Source organism: Melozone crissalis, unplaced genomic scaffold (assembly GCF_028551555.1).
Source record: "Melozone crissalis strain CALT ecotype California unplaced genomic scaffold, PUWL_Pcris_2 ptg000111l_1, whole genome shotgun sequence".
In the NCBI taxonomy this organism is placed as follows: domain Eukaryota; kingdom Metazoa; phylum Chordata; class Aves; order Passeriformes; family Passerellidae; genus Melozone; species Melozone crissalis.
In genome coordinates this window covers 6112721-6132255 of record NW_026535888.1, presented here as the reverse complement: position 1 = coordinate 6132255, position 19535 = coordinate 6112721, and the positions used below count along the sequence as shown (strand labels likewise).

The 19535-nt window shown below is 44.7% G+C and overlaps 1 protein-coding gene across 13 annotated transcripts in view; it reads right to left on the bottom strand.

The window, feature by feature from the left end:
• The window catches only part of EPB41 (erythrocyte membrane protein band 4.1), a 96870-nt gene that overhangs the window by 30411 nt on the left and 46924 nt on the right, over nt 1–19535 (bottom strand). For all 13 annotated transcript variants that reach the window (XM_054292639.1, XM_054292630.1, XM_054292632.1 and 10 more), the window contains exons 3-11: nt 18748–18978; nt 16300–16404; nt 12070–12112; nt 10059–10134; nt 9381–9599; nt 7188–7275; nt 6497–6649; nt 5637–5734; nt 5129–5301 (exon numbers count right to left, since the gene is read on the bottom strand). In XM_054292639.1, coding sequence (XP_054148614.1) covers nt 5129–5301; nt 5637–5734; nt 6497–6649; nt 7188–7275; nt 9381–9599; nt 10059–10134; nt 12070–12112; nt 16300–16404; nt 18748–18801 — 1009 coding nt within the window. In that variant the 5' untranslated portion in view covers nt 18802–18978. The remainder of the gene's footprint in view (nt 1–5128; nt 5302–5636; nt 5735–6496; nt 6650–7187; nt 7276–9380; nt 9600–10058; nt 10135–12069; nt 12113–16299; nt 16405–18747; nt 18979–19535) is intronic.

Below are 19535 nucleotides of genomic sequence, written 5' to 3'. Positions count from 1 at the left end.
AGCCAAAGCTGTGTGACAAAGCAAGCCCAAATTAATTTCCTGTATGCACTTAGGTATATAATACACTATTTGGTTCTCCTGATGTTGGTTTTTAGGGATGTTTCACTAAAAAGACACCCTGTCACATAAAAGAACATCTTTGAAGTGATCTCACATTCCCAAAATCACAGTTTGCAGCAGGACTATACTGTGTATCATATTCCAGCAAACATGAGGTCACTCATGTCCAGCCAGTCACTCACAGAAAATTTGCTGTTAAAATAAAAATTGTAATTTCAAGCAACTCCTTGCAGTAAGAATTCCTGTTGTACTGAAAAAGTAACAGCATCTCATCTGTGTCTTAATAAAACATAGAGAGAATAAGGTGTCCAAATGTACAAGGTGGAGGCTAAAAAATAATTTTTTAATTTCTGAGTTTCCAGAGATAGAAATGACACTTTCAAGACAAACTCCTGGACACCACATCCTGTTGTAAACAACCTTAAAACCCACCCCACCACTGCCAGCTCCACTCCCTCCCTGCTCCTTGGCACAGCATTTCATTTCTGTGACCCAGACACTGTGTTATCCTCTTCAAAGGACACTCGGTGCTGTGTCCCAGTGCATTCATGTCACAGAAGCAGTGACAGCTGCTGGGAAGGTTGCACAGAGGTGAGATGGCAGGGATGGCTGGGATGAGGAGGATGCTGGGAGTGCAAAGCTGTCATTGCGGTGGTACCTGACTCCTTTGGCAACGGCTCTAGTTCTCTCACCACCATCCTTTTTTCTTCCTCCTCCTCCTCTTCAATTGGGCTTATCTCAATACTGCCAAGATCACGTTTGGCTAAAAAAGTTATGGATGTGTTAAAATGCCACCTTAAAGAGGAAGCAGTAAAGGAAATATTGCCACCAGTAAATCCACAGGGCCATCTCTCTTGCTGCTCTCCCAGAGTATCAAGACATGCAGGAAAAATAGTAACAGACACCAAGTTTCTCCTGTGCCATCCAACAATGAGTTCTAGGCTGCCAGAACTGTATTTTTGTTACATTTTCATGATTAACTGCCTTTGACTATTTTAACACATGATTTAAACACAGTAAAAAGCACTGAGATATAAAACATAGGTTGGAACTAGATGATTTTTAAGGTCCCTCGCAACCCAAACCATTGCAGAGTTCTATGACTGATCATCATCAGCATGGCCATCACCTCACCAACAGTCCCTACTGGGAGCAGAAAAGCCAGGATGAGGCAAAGTACAGGAGGTGGATGAGAAGGGGCAGCTACAGCAGGAGAGCCTTGGACGCGCTCAGGTCTGACACCAGCCAATGCCCGATCTGCTGCCACATATCCCATGGAATACAGAACCACGGAATCTCTTGAGGTGGAAAACACCCAGAGGGATAACTGAGTCCAATTCCTGGTCCTGCACAGAACATCTCAACAATCCCACCGAGTGCCTGAAAGCATTGTCCAAATGTTCCTGGAATGCTGGCAGCCTTGGGACCATGACCACTGTTCTCCAATGGTTTTCATAGCAACCAAGGAAACATGTGATGTTCCCAGTTACCTCCCTCTATGGCTTCAAACTCTTCTTCCTGCAACAAATAATCAACTCTACTTTTAATTATGATTAATATGAATCTGTCTGCAGCAGTGATGTTGCTCTGACATCCTTCCCCAACTAGGCAAGTAGCAGCTCCCTAGTGAAGAAATAAAGTGGAATATAGGTGACCTCCAGCAGTCCCAGATCTCATAACCTGATTTCCAGGCACTGCACGCTCCTGCTGCTCAGGGGAACAAACCTCACAAGAAGGAACAGTATGGGAGGAGCTCTAAGAGATGCCCACATTTCCACACACAGCCAGGGCATGGCACCCGCTCGCTGCACCCAGAGCACACCTGAAAAGCAGCACACAGCAAAGCCAGGAGTGATTTTAGTACAAACACCACCACAACCAGTGTAACCTCTGTCCTACAGCACTGCATCACTTCACCCAGCAGCATCAGCACAGGAGCCACTGCCACCAAACACCACTGCAGCTGTACCTGACCGCGGCTGCACCAGCTCCACTGACTTTGGCTTGGCAACAGGAACCTTAATGACCTCTACCTTCTCCTCCTCTTCCTCCTCTGCAATGGGTTTCATTTCAAAAGTTTCAAGAATGTGTTTGGCTAGAAAGAGGTTTGCAGGTGTTAATGGGGGTTGGGGACCCACACAAACACACGATGGTCACCACAGCAAGGAGTGAGGAGATCCTTCTCAGTAGCTGGGAACAGCAGGGAGGTTTGCAGGCAGCTCAGTAGTCATTTTCCAGCATGGAACTGTGTGTCAGTGCTTTTAGTGCTGTCAGACCCAACAGTGTATTGAATGAGAGGAGGAAAGAACACAAAAATAAGCTTTATGGGCTCCTTGCCCAGGAAAGGAAACATGGGACACATGAGCAGTTCTTGAGCATGGAATTAAGAAGGGCTCTGCCTGCAAAGTCTGGAGGGAGGCAGGTGCTGGCTGTCAAAATCCAGGAAAAACACATCCAGACAAAAAAGCTATCCAAAATCTAGCAGTTTTAATTAAAGGTACTTGAGTGATCAACTTCAAATCTACCCTGGTGTCTGAAATTCTCCACCTTCTGCTTTTACAGCATCCGGCTTTCCCCAGCAGGAGATGCTGATTAGTCAGGATTCAAGGAATGCCCATGGAGAGGAAGCTTGCCACACTTCATGAAAACTTGATCTAGATACTAGAAAAGCAGTCATGCAGTCAAAAGCAGTAAAGCAGTCAAAAAATTCTGGCTGGTAGGAGGATACCCGAAGTATTTGCACGTGAATTATCTCCAGCCCTAACACACCACAGGTGGTCACTATGCAAGTGATGAAGACTGCAAATATTTGTAACACTGCTGCTATGATACACTTATGAGTATTCAAACATGCTCTTGTACCTACACACCTCTTAAGACATTCATATTTATTAATAGTACCTATTGTAAGAGAAATATAAGCTCCACAGAGCAAAATGGGCAGCATTTCTCAAACACAAAAAAAAAAAAAAGAAAAAAAGAAAAACAACCCAAAATGGCAAGGACATTCAGGGATGAAGAATTTCTGAAGCTTCATGAGAAGCTTCAAGATCAAGACTTGAAAACTTAAGTTTTTCAAATCCATATATACAAAACTACCCACATTTAACAAGAGAGTTCTCAAGTGCCAGCACATCCTAATCTTTTCCCCACCTCCCCACAAGAATTGCAGTTGAATAAGGTGCAAGGTAGAAATTTAAGGAGTCTTCCAGAGCCAGGCTGTGTCTCCTCTCACTGAGAAACTCTTCTTGCACAGAAATGAAGAGAGAAAGACACCCAATTTGGTGAAAATTGGAAATTGTCAGGAACGAGCATGTAGAGGATAGGAAAGGCACTGCAGAGAGTTTTAGCCACCACCACAGCTATACCTGGCTTCTCTCGGATCTGATCCGCAGGTTTTGGTTCAGGAACCTCAACCACCACCACCTCCTTCTGCTTCTCTTCCTCTAGGGTTCTGAACTCAACTTTTTGAGTCGCACGTTTAGCTGAAGAAATGGGGCACATGTTAACAACTGCCCGCATGGCAAAGGCACAGATGTCAAGGGGGCAGGAGTGTCACATTCCCAGGCTGCTCTTCTCCCATCTCTACATCCAGGTGTAGCACTGCAGCTGTGATTTCCCTACTCATCTGGGGTCATAATGGCATGGGCAATGGGCAAGCAGCAGCACTGGTCCCCTCGCTGCTGTGCACCGTGCCTGAGGAATTTCGCATGCCCAGACTGCAGGGAAGCTGCAATTTGGCTTTGCTGCCTTATGGAGCTTGAACCATCCCTTTCCTCCAGCTCCATAACATAAAACCCAGGCTCAGGATGGCACTGAGCCCAGAAGCAAGGACAGCCTGGCTGCTGCTGGCCATGGGGTGCTGAGCAGCCCTGGTTCCCCCAGGCTGCAGAACAAACTTGAAGGATGAAAGCAACACAGTCCCTGCTCCATCAGACAGGTGTCCGTGGTGCACAGGGATGCTCCTCTTTCCCTGGATCCTCACAGTGCACAGGGATGCTCCTCTTTCCCTAGCTCTTAATACTCTGTGATATAGATCATGTGGACCCAACTTAGGCACTCCCTTTTCCATGTCTCACCTCTTCTGCTGCTATCAATTTCTTTTAAAAAATATCAGGGATGAGCCCATCTGACTGACACACCTCAACTCCAACCTGAGCATCGCTTTAAGAGACACTGAAAAAGTTTCTATCCTGGCAAAAAATCTCCCCCTCATGTAAAACTATGGAATTTAAGAAGTCATATTAAACGAAACAAACAGAATGGCTTAATTCCTGATTTTTCTAAAGGAAAATGTTTTGAGATCAAATGAAGAAATATCTTCATAAGTAGAACTTAGTTATAAGCCTCCAGGACCTACCTAAATTCTGTTCATCAGTCAGTTCTGCTGGGACCACCCTGGGTTTGCATTTTTGTATTGGGTCTGTCTGAGATGAAGTTAATTTACCCATAACAGACCTCACAGTGCTGTGATATTGAGATAAGGATAAAAACTGGGAGAGGTAATGGGCAAAAGTACTGAGCAATGTTAGAGAGCAGAATGATCATGGGAAATTCTTGTTGTAATTGTGGTGATGGTGAAAGGGGTGGATTAGGTGCAAATTGTCCACTTTTGTTTTGTGTTGGGGGAATTTTTCATTTGGTTGGGCAGTTTTGTTGATGTGAATGAAGGTTGTGTGATGAATCAGAATTTTCTGAGTTGAAAGGGACCCACAAGGATCACCAAGTACAATTCAGAATCAGAGAATCACAGAATACTCTGAGTTGGAAGGGATCCACGAGGATCATAGAGTCTAACTTTCACCATTAAGTGAATGGCCAATATGGAGAACAAACCCATTCCTGTGGTGTTATCAGCACCCTGCTCTAACCAACTGAGCACCAATTCAGTCTCACTACAGGCACATAATTCCTAAACATGTAAGAGGCAGGAACAAGCTCTTGTTCTACAGCAACAAGTTAAGCCTGTGTTTTTGTACAGCAGGGGATCCAGGTGTTCCTTGAGGAGTACTTCAGCATCCTGGTGACTCCAGAAGGCAGAGAGAAGACGCAGCAGGGGCTGACTCACCTCCATCGAGGCTCCTGGACGCTCTCTTGCTGGCCGTGCGCTCGAACTGGGGCGCGGGGCGGTCGATCAGGGCGCTCGCCTGCCGCGTCTGCGCCTGCGTGCGGCCGCTGTAGCGGAACTTGGAGCCCAGCGCCAGGAACCTGCTCTTCGGGATGGCCTCCGTGGAAGTCAGCCTGAAAGACACACACATTTAAAAACCACACCTCCAAAGCCAGGAAGGGGCACGTGAAGAAGAACTAAAACAGAAATTAAAGGAGTCTCTTGCATCCACTTGGCCAAGGAAATGCACATACTAATGCTGTCTGACATCTACATAACCCAAAGATCTCTGTCTTATGTGTCTCACAAAGCAAAACTTGCTTAAAAAATTTCTGCAAAATAAACACTTACTGTCCCTGAAACCATTACTCTCCCATTTTTCCAGAAAGCTAAGGAACGATGTTCATTTTTAATAGTTAAATTCAAGCACTAAGTTACTTAGGGTGAGGCTACTGTTCAGAAAACCCACCTGAAGAAGGTGTGATGTTCAACACATACTTTCCAGAGCTTCTTTGCTGCCCGGTAACTTGGTAGCTTGAACCCAATTGTACTTTCATACTGTTCTTGCTGTGGAAAGCATAAGTTATTTCAGTACAGCAGGAAATAATTGTGGTAGGAACCCAGTCCCCAGCCTACCACCTTGGTCTGCTGTGGCACAAACTGCTGGACTTGTCCCACAGTGTGCAGCAGCACCTCAGGTCAGAGGAAATAGAGGACTTGGCCACTAGCCCGGGCATCCCGCAGGATGCACAGGGATTTGCAGAGCAACCTGCCGTGGGTTTATCCCCCCTGTCATACTGCACAGCTGTCAGCTGAGGTCAAATACTGACCTCCCTGCAAGGCTGGCTCACGGCAGTCAAAGCAGGAGAAGGAGGAAGAAGAGGAAAGAGGTGGATCCCCATTGTAGCCTCTCCCTCTGATGTAGGGAGAGCCTCTCCCTGCTCATGAGAGGCAGCACCAATGCATCCATTCCCTGCTTCCTGCACTTAGATGAAAAGCTGATTCTAATGTTTAATTATTTTCTTTGAATGCAAGCAAGACAAAGAGCCATTGTCTTGCCCTGTTTCCAAAAAATGAGTTAGTTCTGCCCCAATTTCATCTGTCAACCTGCCATGCCTTTCCCTGGATGCTGGGAATACCCAGTGATGCCAGGAGGTGGTGCTGGATGACAATGTGTCATTGTTTCACTGTCACCAGCTGGCTTGGAGCTTCAGCTGGGATCAGACACCCCGATGACAAACGTTCCTGCAGAGCTCCGTGCCAGGGACACACACCGGGACCATCCCAAGGACACAGAGCATGACAGGAGCCCACAGGAGCCCCTCGTACCTCCCCTGGCCGAATCTTTATGAAGAAGCTGCTGCGTTTGTAGGAAATCTTCAGGACTTTGGGCCATGGGAAGCGGTTGATTCTCAGTTTATCTTTGTAAACAAGAAGGCCACTGGAACAGACTCCCAGAGTGATATCCACTCCTTCCAAGTCCTGGGAATACAGATGAGGATTTAAGCAGTGTCAGGTTTATGAGCTTCACGTCAGCAGCTGCCTTCCAAATTATCCCTCTGGTCTTTCCATAAATTCATCTCCCCACCACCTGGACTCCAGCTCCCACTTCCATGGCCACCCCTCCTTTTCCTTCATTCATTTCCTGACAACCTCCTCCCTCCTCCTGATCTCTCCTGTTCTGCTGGTTGCCCAAAGGGCTCATCAAGAGCCCATCCTGCATTTCCTGGAGCACAGAGGCTCATATGGCAGGGAATATGTATTGTATTCTAAGTTACTCAAAGAAAAGACCTGTCTATACAAGGAGCTTTGGAAAGTTTCCTGTGACATATAAATAATAAGAAACCACAAACAACCACTTGTCTTGCAGAAATGCCTAAGGCTTTCCTGTTATATGTCAGTATTTCTGTACTTCCTCTCTTTCCAAAGCAGCTTCCCAAAACAGGTAAACTTGCTCCTGCAAGGGAAGGATAATCAAATTATAAAATCCACGGGTAGGTCCACACACACTGGTTCTCACCTTGGCATGGTGAAGGTCGACTCCATACATAGATAGTTTTTTTGCATTCTCAAGAAATTCCAGGTCTGCTTGGGCAGGAGTCATGGATCTGCAGAAAAAGAAAGGGATTGGTATTCTCAAAACTGTTGCTTTTAAGAGGAGACAAATCAGACTTCATGAAATCCATTAGATTTCCTTTTGCTTTTAACACAAACAAATCTGTGCCCAGATAATGAACTATGAAATCACTCTTCCTGCCCGAATTTGTGCTTTGAGCAAGCCAATAACACAGCTGACTTTATTCCTGTGAAGCTGTAAGGGCACTAGAGAAGGAAGTGAAGAAGAGCAGTGAGGGGACAAAACTTGATTCAGCAGAAGAAACCCAACAGAGCAAAAGGCGATAGGTCCTATTCCCCACAGACCTCCCCAGGCCCAGCTATTGTTCTCCAACCAAACACACGGACAGCTGAAACCACTCAGCAGAGATTCCAACCAGGGGAGCAGATGAATGAGGGGTTTTCTGGAAACAGATGGTGCCCTGTCTGCAGGAGGGGCACAATTTAACAAAGACATCCTGATAATGGAGGCCATTATCAACGTTATTGAAGTGTCCCTGTTAATACATTTCTGGTGTATGAGGTACATTAACAGCTCTGCTGGGAGAGGATTCAGCTGCATCCATTTCATTTTCTACCCTCCTTTGATGTCTTCCTTACTGAGCTCTCACATACATCTTGTGTGTGATGTAAATAGAGGTTTTAGCAGAGGGAGTCCACTGTAAGGACAATCCTGTAGGAAAGCCCCAGGAGCCGTCACCATCTCGATATGTGCCTCGTGCTTTGCAAATACAGCAGCAAGAGCCAGAGCACCGTTTAGCAGAGATTTCCCTGTAAATGTCCAAAGAACACTTGGGGACAGTTTAGTGGTGGGCTTGGTAGTGCTGGGTAGTGGCTGGACGCCATGGTCTTCAAGGTCTTTTACAACCTAAACAATTCCATGATTCTATGATTCCCACTGAAAACTCTCTGAAGTTTAATGTTCACAAAATATAGACCAGAAATTAAATGGGGACATGTTGTCGTTTCCTGCACATGCAGACAGATTAAATATAACTACATCTTATACATTAAAGTCTCCCTCTGATGAGGCCATGAATAATTCAGCATTGTGATCCACCACTTTTAGCACAGCAAACGGCCTTTGGCTCCAAGTCATGAAGCTTGTCAGAGGCCCGGTTCTTATTTTCCCTCATTTCCTCTCCTCTCAGTGTAAATGGAGGGGAATCAATTTAAAATATTGACTTGCAGGCTTGAGTGAGGTGTTGAGTGGTCACAGCCACAGCCCACATCCACCCTTCCAATGTGCTCCAGTTTTTTGCTCCCATCTGCCCGTCAGAAAGTCTTGTCTTTGCTCCATCTTTTCCTTTCTAGGAAGATATGCCCAAAATAGGATGAGGAAGAGGTTTACCCTTGAATCTGAAACCACGGAGAGTCTCAGGAGTTGCCCAACTCTACCTGAACCAGACACACCTGCCCAGGTCATGGCTGCAGTAGGAAACACTGCAGGTTTGTAATTCCTTGATCACCTGGAATCCTTCCACTTCCTTCATTAGGAAATGAATGATACTCACTAAATGTGGTAGAAGAATGCCCCAAACAGGCTGTAGGCTACAGCATGTAAACAGAGAAACTAGATCAAACTACAATCCAAAATTACATAAATCCCAAAGAAATATATTAAAAAACCGCAAAGGGCGAGGTTAAAACAAGTAAATTTTGCATTTGCACATGAATTAAACTTTCATGGCTATTCTGTGGGGGGAAAAAAAAGCACTTGTTACTAAATAATTGCAAGACTTCCCATCTGCTTTCTAAAAACATAACTTCTTCATGCAGGAAAAAAGAGTTCCTGCTTCTAGAAAGATTTTGACCAAAGTATTAGATTTTTTTGTTAAAAGTTAATGTTCACAGAGTCATCATAAAATCACAGAATGGTCTGGATTGGAAGCGCCCTCAAAGACCATCTCGTTCCACCCCCTGCCATAGGCAGGAACACCTTCCACTTCCATCCAACAAGGCCTTGAATATTTCCAGGCATGGGACATCCACAGGTTTTCTGTAGCTCATAGAGGTGGGGAAAACACCAGAAAATCCCATTATTTCCCTTATTTCATGTTGCTGTGCACAAACAAGTCCTCCACCCACCATGCCTTACCTATATGTTTTATGGAGCTCCACAACCTTTTCTTCAAGCTCTTTTGTCTGGTTTGGGGCCAGTTTGAATTCACTGATGTAATCTGGGCCATGGAGATCAGGATCATAGTCTCCCAACTCTGACTGGACAGTGTAGGAACCCAGCAGAGCCAAGGTGGCAAAGGAGCAGGGCAGCCGCCCTGTCAGGATGTCCTGTCTGAGCTGCAGACACAGGTAATACCTGAGGGCAGAAAGGAAAATGCTATTCACAGAGAACAGAGAGAAATGTATTAACTTGAGGATCAGTCTCTTTTTTCATGCCACTGATGAACATATGACAATGCTTGTTTCCAAGTTTTACTTATTCCCAAGGTAAACAGCATGGAGGACTGGGGGATTCAAGGTCACTTCCACTCTACAAATGGAATAAAGGACACTATGACCAGAAAATCTTGGCTTTAGGTGAAAATTTACTTTCCTATATGAACACACACATGGCAGAGTTATAAATGACACTGCTTTACACATGGACTCCAGTGGAGTGTGGGAGCATCATCACATCCACTAAAAACAAACCAAACCCCCTCCAAATGGTGAAGGTATCTGACGTCCTTCCTGAAGGAGGAAAAAGCACCCAAATATGAAACATTTCTATTCCACATCCAGGAGAACATGGCAGTAGGATTCATGGATAACTCACCTGGTGATGTCCTCTGTTAGCTGGGCAGGATCTGGTGGATAAAACTTGACATTGAAGGTAAAATCCCAGGGGCCTCCTGCAATGACAAGAGAGAGCTTGAGAAAAATAAACACACTGGTTTGGCTTTGTGATGGTCAGTTGATACAAAAAAGAGCTGGGAATAGCCAATCTGATCTTCAGAATTTAGCAGGTGCAACACTGATTCGATACTGCTTGCTCTCACAGCTGGCTGCAGCTTAACACCTGTCTAAGTTTAAGATGTGGTTTCATTTACAGCAGGTAAGAAAAACAGGAGGAAAAAAGCAAGGCAGGGAAAATCACCTGGATTAACCACAACTTGTGGCAAAAATTAAATTAATTGCTAAGAAGCTTAATGACTGACATGTTTCTTCATTGACTGAAAAGGAATTCATGAAGCTAGGTCAGGCATAGGCTATAAATTAATTAATTGGTTGGTTGACCAATTGAATGGTTTACTGCTTAACCGAAACTTCAAAGTTCAAGGAAGGCTGTGCTAAGTCACTCCTCAGCCTAATGCACTGGGATCAGGTGCTCAGACACAGCTCAAACTTAGCCCAATACAAGCATCAGCCTCTGGATGAAGACAGAAAGCACCAAGATAGGAAGAGCTTTTCAAGTCCAGACCTAATTGCTTAAATACACCTTGTTGCAAACCTTGTATAGCACCATTACAGGCATTAACTGAGTCAGAATTCACATAAACACACAGAGAATGGACATGATATGTGGTATGGACAGCCTAGATGACACAGCTGAAGAGGTAACTCTCTTTTCCTTGAAAACAATCCCATTTCCCAATAGAAGCTAGTCCTGAATGATTTCCATAGTTACATCTCCCCCTGCTGTGCCCTTTAACACTAGTTCAAAATCAGATTTATTTCAGAAAGAGAACTGAACTCACTCGGAAGTTTATCCCAATCTCACACAGGGAACAGGGGAAATGGAGCATTTCTGGATTTACTTCTTATGCAATGCCATAACTGGGACTAAACACAAGGCACGTTGTTTTCATCACACACAGTTCAAAACACGTGATTCCAAGGTGACAGTGAAGGGAACAGAAGTTACCTAAACCACCACACACTGGTGTCCACACATTCGTATGTACGTGCAAAATACCTTCACTTCAAGTAAAATCAAGTAATTTGCCATTTAACCCATCCCCAGGGGACCAGATTTCAAAGCAGGGTGATATTCATTACATTCACTGGATGAATTTTATGGAAGGAGCAGCTCCTGCCCTTCACATGCACCCTGCTACTGATTCCAAGAGAAGATGGCAGGACCAGGAGCTTTCCCTACTCCACAGTCTTGCACTGCCCCCCTAATCTGCATTTAATGACACACTCTGTCCTCAGCCTCCCACCAAAAGGATCCAGAAACCAGTATTTTCCTTCCCAGAACTTCTAAAGCAGTCAGACTTGTTCCCAAGAGAAAACAAAAGCCTCTAAAACATATTTAATTCTGACACTGCCCTAATTTTGAACTAATTCAGTGCTAGCAGACCTTAAAACACAACTTGGGAGAGCAGCTGGTATTTGAACTGATATTTTTCAAGCCATTTATCATTCCAGTGCCCCTATTTGGACCCCAAAACAGCCTCAGAGTCCACAAAACCTTGTTCCACCATTAAGTTCTGCCTGAGGTCTCCCAACCTCCTTTGGGATTTCAGTGGTTCCCACTGACACCCATTTTGCTATCCTCCAGCAAGGAGCACATCCCCATTTCAGCACAGCATTGACAGTGTGGTTTTGCTTCAGGCAAACACACCTCAAGCTGTTTTGCCAAGGAAATGACATTTTTTCCTAAATCTAGATTAAGAAGATCTTAAGAAGGCCAGAAAGAATGCACAGACTGCTTGAACTTGTGCTGATCCTTGCCAGACACCCTCACTTGACCTCTCTCCATCCTTGGGCCTCCTGGATGGCTCACCAAAGCCACATTGGGACCAACCACACCCCCCCACATACGATAAATTAAATCTACTTACCATGAACCTGCTTTTTTATTTCTTTGGCAGGATCCAGCCACGTCTGTAAGAGGATAAAAACATTCACAGTTTACCAGACATTCTAGAAACACCACAGAAAGCTGAAAACTACTAAAAATATAGAAAAAATAAAAAAAAAGGACAATATTTGACACAAAGGCAGCCATGGAAACTGAAGAGATGGTGCATTCTTCACTACTTTCACTCCAGGCTGTGGTCTCTGTGGGTGTATTTCCAACCATTCACCTACCAGGGATTCATAAGGGAGGCAGGAGTAACAAGAGGGGGAAAAAAAGCAGATTATTTAGGGCTGCAAGAACAGAGTAACAGGTATGGCCACAGCCACATCCAGCTACCAGGGGCACTTGTACAACACCTCTTTTCTCCAGAACCCTTAAAAATAGGTAAATAGGACAGATACATTAATTTTAAGCACCTTGTCTCCTTACTTACCCTATTCAGATCAAAGATCACCAAGACTTTCTATTATTAGCTATAGTTTTCAATGACCTAATTGCTGAAATATGAGTAAAAACACCCAACTCCTGAGTAAGACTGGAATTTTTTACAGGAGTGTCACATAAACTTCATGTCTTTTAACTATGACTCAAGTTCCTAGTATTATCTCTGCTACAGATTTAGAAATATATTTTTTCCCCCTCCTCTGTAATTTGGGGTTTTGTGGGATGGTGGTGCAATTTAAGCCTCAAAACACAACTCCTGCTTTTTCCATGGTCTGAGCCTTTCCCTTTGCAGGAGTCAGGGCCTGTCCTGCTGCAGGCACTGGGCTAGCAACCCTGCTGGAGAGGTTAGATTTAACCACCTCTTCATTTTCACCAGCTCCCAAGAGGATTTGGACATGCAGGTCTCCCGAGGTGAAGGAATTAACTCATTGAATCCCCAAAGCTAATCTCTCCTGACCAGAAGGACACGTAACTTCATGGCAGGGAGGCATCAATACTTACATTTAATCTCCTCTTTTTATATGCCTACTCTAACACATAAAAGTGGGGATACAAAATGCGTTTGAAAGGAAGGTTTGCTGTCTTTTTTAGGGTCACAGCTTGGAGCACAGCATCTCCATGGCTGAGCTGGTGCCACAACTGCTCGTTACTGGGGTGAGCCCAGGGTGCAGTCATGCATCCCACCCTGCCTGATCCAGCAGACAATGATGGGAATAGCAATGAACAGCACTTTTATCCCACTGGGTCATGAATCAGCTGGAAACAAGCCTCCTTTTCAGGGCAACGAGCTCCTTGCTGCTCCAGCCACTGTCACAACCTCCTAATCCCACTGTCACCCTCTGCTATGCCCATATGGGTAATTACTGGTCCTCAGAAAGTTTATTCCCTAAATATCAAGGTGGAAAATGTCACATACAACCCTTCCCTATCCAGGAATATACACTTGTATCTCCACCTGCTCTACACAGCTGCAGGTGAGGTGCAGGAGCTCATCTCTGGATCCTATTAACACCATTCCACCTGTGAATCAGTAACTCTGGGGAGGTCTTGTTGGAAGTCACAGCAGGAGAGCTTCAGATTTCCAAGTTCAATGAAACATAACCAGAAAGATTAAAAAAAAAATGATGGTGTTTTCACCCATCAGAGCAAACCAAAGCAGCTTGCTCCACACTGGAGCTGAACAACCCATGGACAGTGGCCTCATCTGCCCCAGCTTCCAGCTCTGGGACACAGATGTGCCAAAACAACCTGTTTTCAGCCCCTACAGTTAAAAAGCTGCACAACCTCTCAGCCCTTGTTGGTTTGGGGGAGAAGGCACATGCTTCTGCATCCAGAAGAATCAATGCCAAAAGCCTGGGCAAGAAGAGCAAGTCCGAGGCTCTAGGAAACCACAGGAGCATTTGGGAAAGGCCCTCTAAGATCATCAAGTCCAATCATTACTCCAGCACTGCCAAGGTTAGCACGATGCAGTATCTGCAGGTGCCACACCTATCAGCTTTTTGATCACTTCCAGGGACATTCCACCACTTCCTAGGGCGGCCTGTGCCAAGGGCTTGATAACCCCCTCTAGGAAGGAATTTTTCCTAACATCCAAATGCAGCAGTGAGCTGCCCACAGCAGAAGAAGGTGAGCTGCTCCAGTTACACTCTTTTTGCTCTTAATTGGATCTACAAGTACATCTACCTCTCCCTCTGCAAGAATAAACGCTGATTAAAAAAAAATACTCTGATATAAAAAATATCCAGGTTATGTACATGGAAACACATTTCACATCCAAGAAAACTGGAAGAAGCCAGAGACTTTAAAACAAAGTAGGAGTTCTGCCTGTCTCAAATAGTGTTATTTTTGGTTGCTATTTTGCCCGTGTATAAAACAATATAAAGTATTTAATGACAGACATCTGTCAGTCAGTAACCTGGCCAGAGGGGATTGTTGAAGGTGAAGCAGAGGAAGAGTCAGAATACGGACCAACATGACTGGTCTAAAGGACACAGCATTGGGCCCTTCATCTCAATTATCTCCCTTTTGACTTTATGAAATAGACCTCGAGTCATTGTTGAGTTAAAGGGTAACCAAGGTCTCAAAAGACACGGCTTGAGTCAAATCAAAGACCTTAAACTGAAACCATGAGTAGGAGCTTTGATAGAATCACATCTGTTTTTCTGAAGAGCAAAGGCTCAACTCCAAATGCTCTGGATGGCACCAACCAAACCTTCCCAATGCTGACACCAGTGCCTGACTCCTTCAGCTTTATAACTTAATGACATCACTTTGCAGTAAACGAATATAATGACTTTTCTCCAGGTAAAGACCCAAGTTGACTAGTATGGGGACAAAGGGCAGATATAGGTCCAATTGTGTCAGGAACCCACGTCTTAAGAAAGGAACCCACTTGCCGCGGCAAAACATCCAGATATGGACAACACTGGACAAACCAGACCAGTGAAGAGACTTTTTTATTATTTGCACATCAGTCTCAAGACAATGGAGACAGGATGTTAACAGCTCACTGATCCACAGGGAATGTCAGAGAAGGTGGGGTGATACAGAATGACATAAAACCATCTCAGTCTAGATTTCAGCCAATCATACATAGAACAACACATATTGACAAGCATTCTATCCAATCTTATAAAACACACATAATGGTAGTTAAAACAAAGACTGGTTCATAAGAGACAAAGAACAGAGCTCTATTCATGCTAACCTTCTAAAGATATACATTAAATAACCTTGTTGCCATCCTAAAGCCAATTCTACAGAGGCCTATTGTTATTTGTCACGTATGCTCTACTGCTTGGGAAACTTTTCTGCTGTATCTGCAATGCTAACAAAACTTCAGTCTGAGGCCTATACTTTTTTAACCATTTCATTAAAACCCTCTAACTTTAAGGATTCCAACATTTCCCCCTCTCTGTTTGACCCAGAAGCTTTCATTTTCTTGTCGCTTGCTACTTGCGTTTCATAGCTCTATTGCAAAATTTCTGCTTATTATCTGTTGAAGATCTATTTGCACTAAACTGAAGCATTGCTATATTACAGCACAGCAACTTAATGCTGTGAAGGCCCAATCCCTGAAAGAGATATGAATCACGTTTGACAACAGTCACAAGTCATTGTTCGAAAAACTCTGGTCAATTCCAAGGCCTTAATTCAAAACCTTCGTTCATGTCTATACCTTCGTCTGCTGCTTTTGTGAGATTTCGAACACTCTCTGTGCTTCTACTTCCTAATTCTCTGGCTTGAATGACAAAAACTTCTCGGACTGCTTTGCTCATCATTCGCCGAACACAACAGAGTATATAAGGTACCACTATCAATACCAGTATTAGAACACCTAATACGTAAAGACCTATCTTGCAAAGTTGCCTTAGCCAAGGTGCAAAGCTCCATTTTTGAAACAAATCATCCAGCCAAGAACCTCCATCTTCTTTAATTCGGGCTGTCAGATCCTTCAATTTTTGAATGCTTTTGTGAATGGATTCAGAATGATCAGACAAATGCTTTTGTCTATACTTTTTTAACCATTTCCTAAAAACCCTCTAACTTTAAGGATTCCAACAACTAGGACTCATTCACATAGCTTTTTGACAAAAATCTACACTGCTCTAGTCATTTATTCACCATTTCTTCCTGTGTCATGACCCACAATCCATATTTAGGGAGGACACCAAAACAAGTTTGCAGAGGAGCTTCTGCCCCACCTCCTGCCCTGGGGAGATGATGCAGAAAGAGCTGGATCCCCTCAACACCAGCCGGTGCTTACCCTGGAGGTTGGTGTGTCCCATGTGGCCAAACCAAAGTAGTCTTCTTCCAGCAGATTGAGGTGGTCACAGACTTTTTTAAGTAGATCCTGTCCCTTGGTGTGTTTCTGCAAATAGACAAAGGAATCCCGTCGGACAGAGCTGGGTTTTGCCTGTCTTTGTTTACAGGAAAGGGGATGAAGGGAAAAGGATCAAACCACACTGTGCACTATCAGTAAGGGGAAAAAAGGTCCTGAGTAGCACCAAATCTTACCTCCTGACTGTTTCAGAGCAAGGACTCCCTACAGGAAAGGGCATAAAAATTCCAGAGACAACCAGACATAAAAATCCCATGGAGACAACAAGAACCACAGTATGTCTCTCTCTTCCCACCAGCTTCGTGTCTGAAAATCCCCCAAAGCTGGAGTTTCCAACAGAGCTTAATAGACACCAAGGATCCGTACAGGTTTTCCCTCCCAAGGTACATCTACAGTGCTGGTATCTCCCAGACTCAGGTGTTGATCAAGAGATGAAACTGCTGCTACAGCCTATTCATTTCAGGGGCAACCTGACTTTTCTTATGTTCAGAAAAAACCAAAGCCCATGATTTCCATGGCCTTTCCATCACTCTTCTCTGCTGATGAAAACCAGCTTCTCCCATCTGCCTCATGTGCCCAAAGCTGCTCAGCACACAGCTTCCTACCTCCAGAAATACACTTTGAGCATTCCTATTTCCTCTTTTTCTCTTCCCCAAATCCTGCAGAAGTGAACTGGCCAAGGAACAAACACCGTTTTAGTCCAAAAGCATGAAGGAAAACATCCCTGAGGCATAAAACTATGGCAACCAGAAGCAGCTCATTCCATTGGTGGCTTTGCTAGAAGAAAGTGCAGCTCCAGTGACGCAAAATCAGCTTCACTAATGCCCGCAGCTCTGCTGTCAGCCATCTCTGCATGGCAACTGCTCCAAGACCCCTGCCTTGTTTTATTCCTTGGCTTTATTTCAGCCTTTCAGCTGTCAGGTCCTTTGTGCACCCATTGTGACTCTATAGGTAACATAATGTATGTGTTAGCCTGGGTATTTCTCAAGGAATTGGCACTGATATAGAAATGAAAAAGCTTCCAGGGCTGTCAGTCGAAAAGGATGCCTGAAAACACTAATTCTCCTTGGATAAAGGCATTTGTGCTGCTCTTTTGCCTACACCTTCACAATTCCTTCCCAATTAAATCTTAATAAACTCTCAAACCGCCAGAGCAGAATTACACTGGCACTAAAGCCAAGGATGCTTCTCAAGTTAAGAGTCTCACACAGTGGCCCCGCTAAACCTCTGCAGCATCCATCACAACACTCTGGACCCACAGAGAGACATTTCTCACATCCTGCTCACATCAGACTCTCCCTGGCTCTCCCTCCAACAGCGTTCATGACGGTATCCAAAGGCATTGCTGCAGCAAACAAAGGCACAAAGCCACAGCAAGCTGTCACTGGGACTTGGGGAGGAGATTTCTTGGGGCTGCACACGGCCTCCCTGGCCCAGGGGAAGGTGCTGGGGGCAGTGATGCTCTGAGCTGATCCCAGGCAGCACCAGCAGTGCCACCATTACACAAACACTCGGCACTGACCTACTTGCCCAGGATCACCCAAGGTGACGGCTCCCACGAGGAGCCCTGTGCCCACACACCCACTCCTGGCCCATTTACCAGCAGGACTGAGGGAAAACAAGCTGGTGGAAGTATGTTCCAATGGTAAGTACCAGATTCTTAATATTCCAGACAAGTACTTTGATACTAAAATAGGGATTTCTGCTCGCTTTTTATTGCACTGACAGCACCACAGCCCTGTGAGAGAATACACAAAATAAAGGAGGAAAAAAGCTCTCAAATGAAGAGGGTTGCAGTGCTCTAAGTCAACATAATTTTAAATTGTTTACTGGAAATAAATTCAACAGCAGGCTAAACACAGAGTGTTTTTCTTTACATCCAAACACCAGGAGCTAAGTGAACAAGCAGCCTGAGAGGTAAAGGTACCTTGGGGGACCAGAAAAGCACAAATCAAGTTTATACAACCCATTTTATTCAAAGCCAAGGAGGCCAAAGTTATTTCGACAATTGCAACATACCCCAAAAACCTAAACTCTAGCCTGGGATACAAATAAGAGAGTTCATGAACAGCAAGTAATATAAAGTTTGGGTTTGTTTTTTTTTTTTTTTTAACTTCCCCCCCACCTTTATAAAGTAAGGCACCCTGGAATTGTAGAACAATAAAATAAAGATTCCTAGTACCCAGAGGTTTTTACAACACACTAAATAAGTTGTTATAGCTTAGAGCAGGCTTGTTCTGCAGTAAAACCTGTCATGTAATTCCCTAGCAGCACATTAGGCTCCTATTAAATTGTGTTTGTGGTGATTTTTCAAGAGAAGCAGAAGGGAGAGGGAAGAGACGAGAAGCAGAACCAAACCCCCAAAGTACTTACATCCACAGAACACTCAAAAATGGTGTCATCCAGCAAGACAACTTTGCAGTACATGTTTCTGTGTCTTTTCACTACTTTTTGGGCAGCTTTCAAATCCTTGTCTGCTTTAGTCTCCAGAGACTCTGGCTTCAGTTCTGGCTTGGCACCCTCTTCCTTTGCTTCTCCTTCTTCCCTGTCCTCGAGGTCTCTTCCCAAAGGCTCCTGGTCGTCCCTCCTCTCTTCTTGAGCAGGCTGAAACCCCCAATTTAGAGGTGTCAAACAAGGAAACAAACAAAGCATCACATGGAACAAGCACTACAGAGCTGGGATCTCAGTCAGAATTCATTATCCCATTTCAACCTGTAACCTAGGATCAGGAGCAGCAACTGGGGTGACCGAGGGAATGATATTAATTTTTAAAACTCCTCCAAGTGCTTTTCAAGTTTTCATTTTGTAAATGATGTAATAAAAAAGAAGTAAGGGTTGATTAGAGAAATCAGGGCAGATTACATCATGCGTTCATAGCGTTAGTGACTGCACCTTCTGGACTGGGAAGGTTTTTTCTCTCCCAGACAGGACCCCCAGTGCTCCCACTGGCATAGCTGTGGTTCCAGTGCACTGGCCCTTGGCATGGCAAGGGGGAATTGTTTTAAACTGACAGAGGCTAGATGGGATATTGGGAAGAAGTTCTTCCCATGAGGATGGTGAGGCCCTGCCATAGGCTTCCCAGAGCAGCTGTGGCTGCCTCTGGATCCCTGGAAATGTCCAAGGCCAGGCTGGACAGGGCTCGGAGCACCATGGGACAGTGG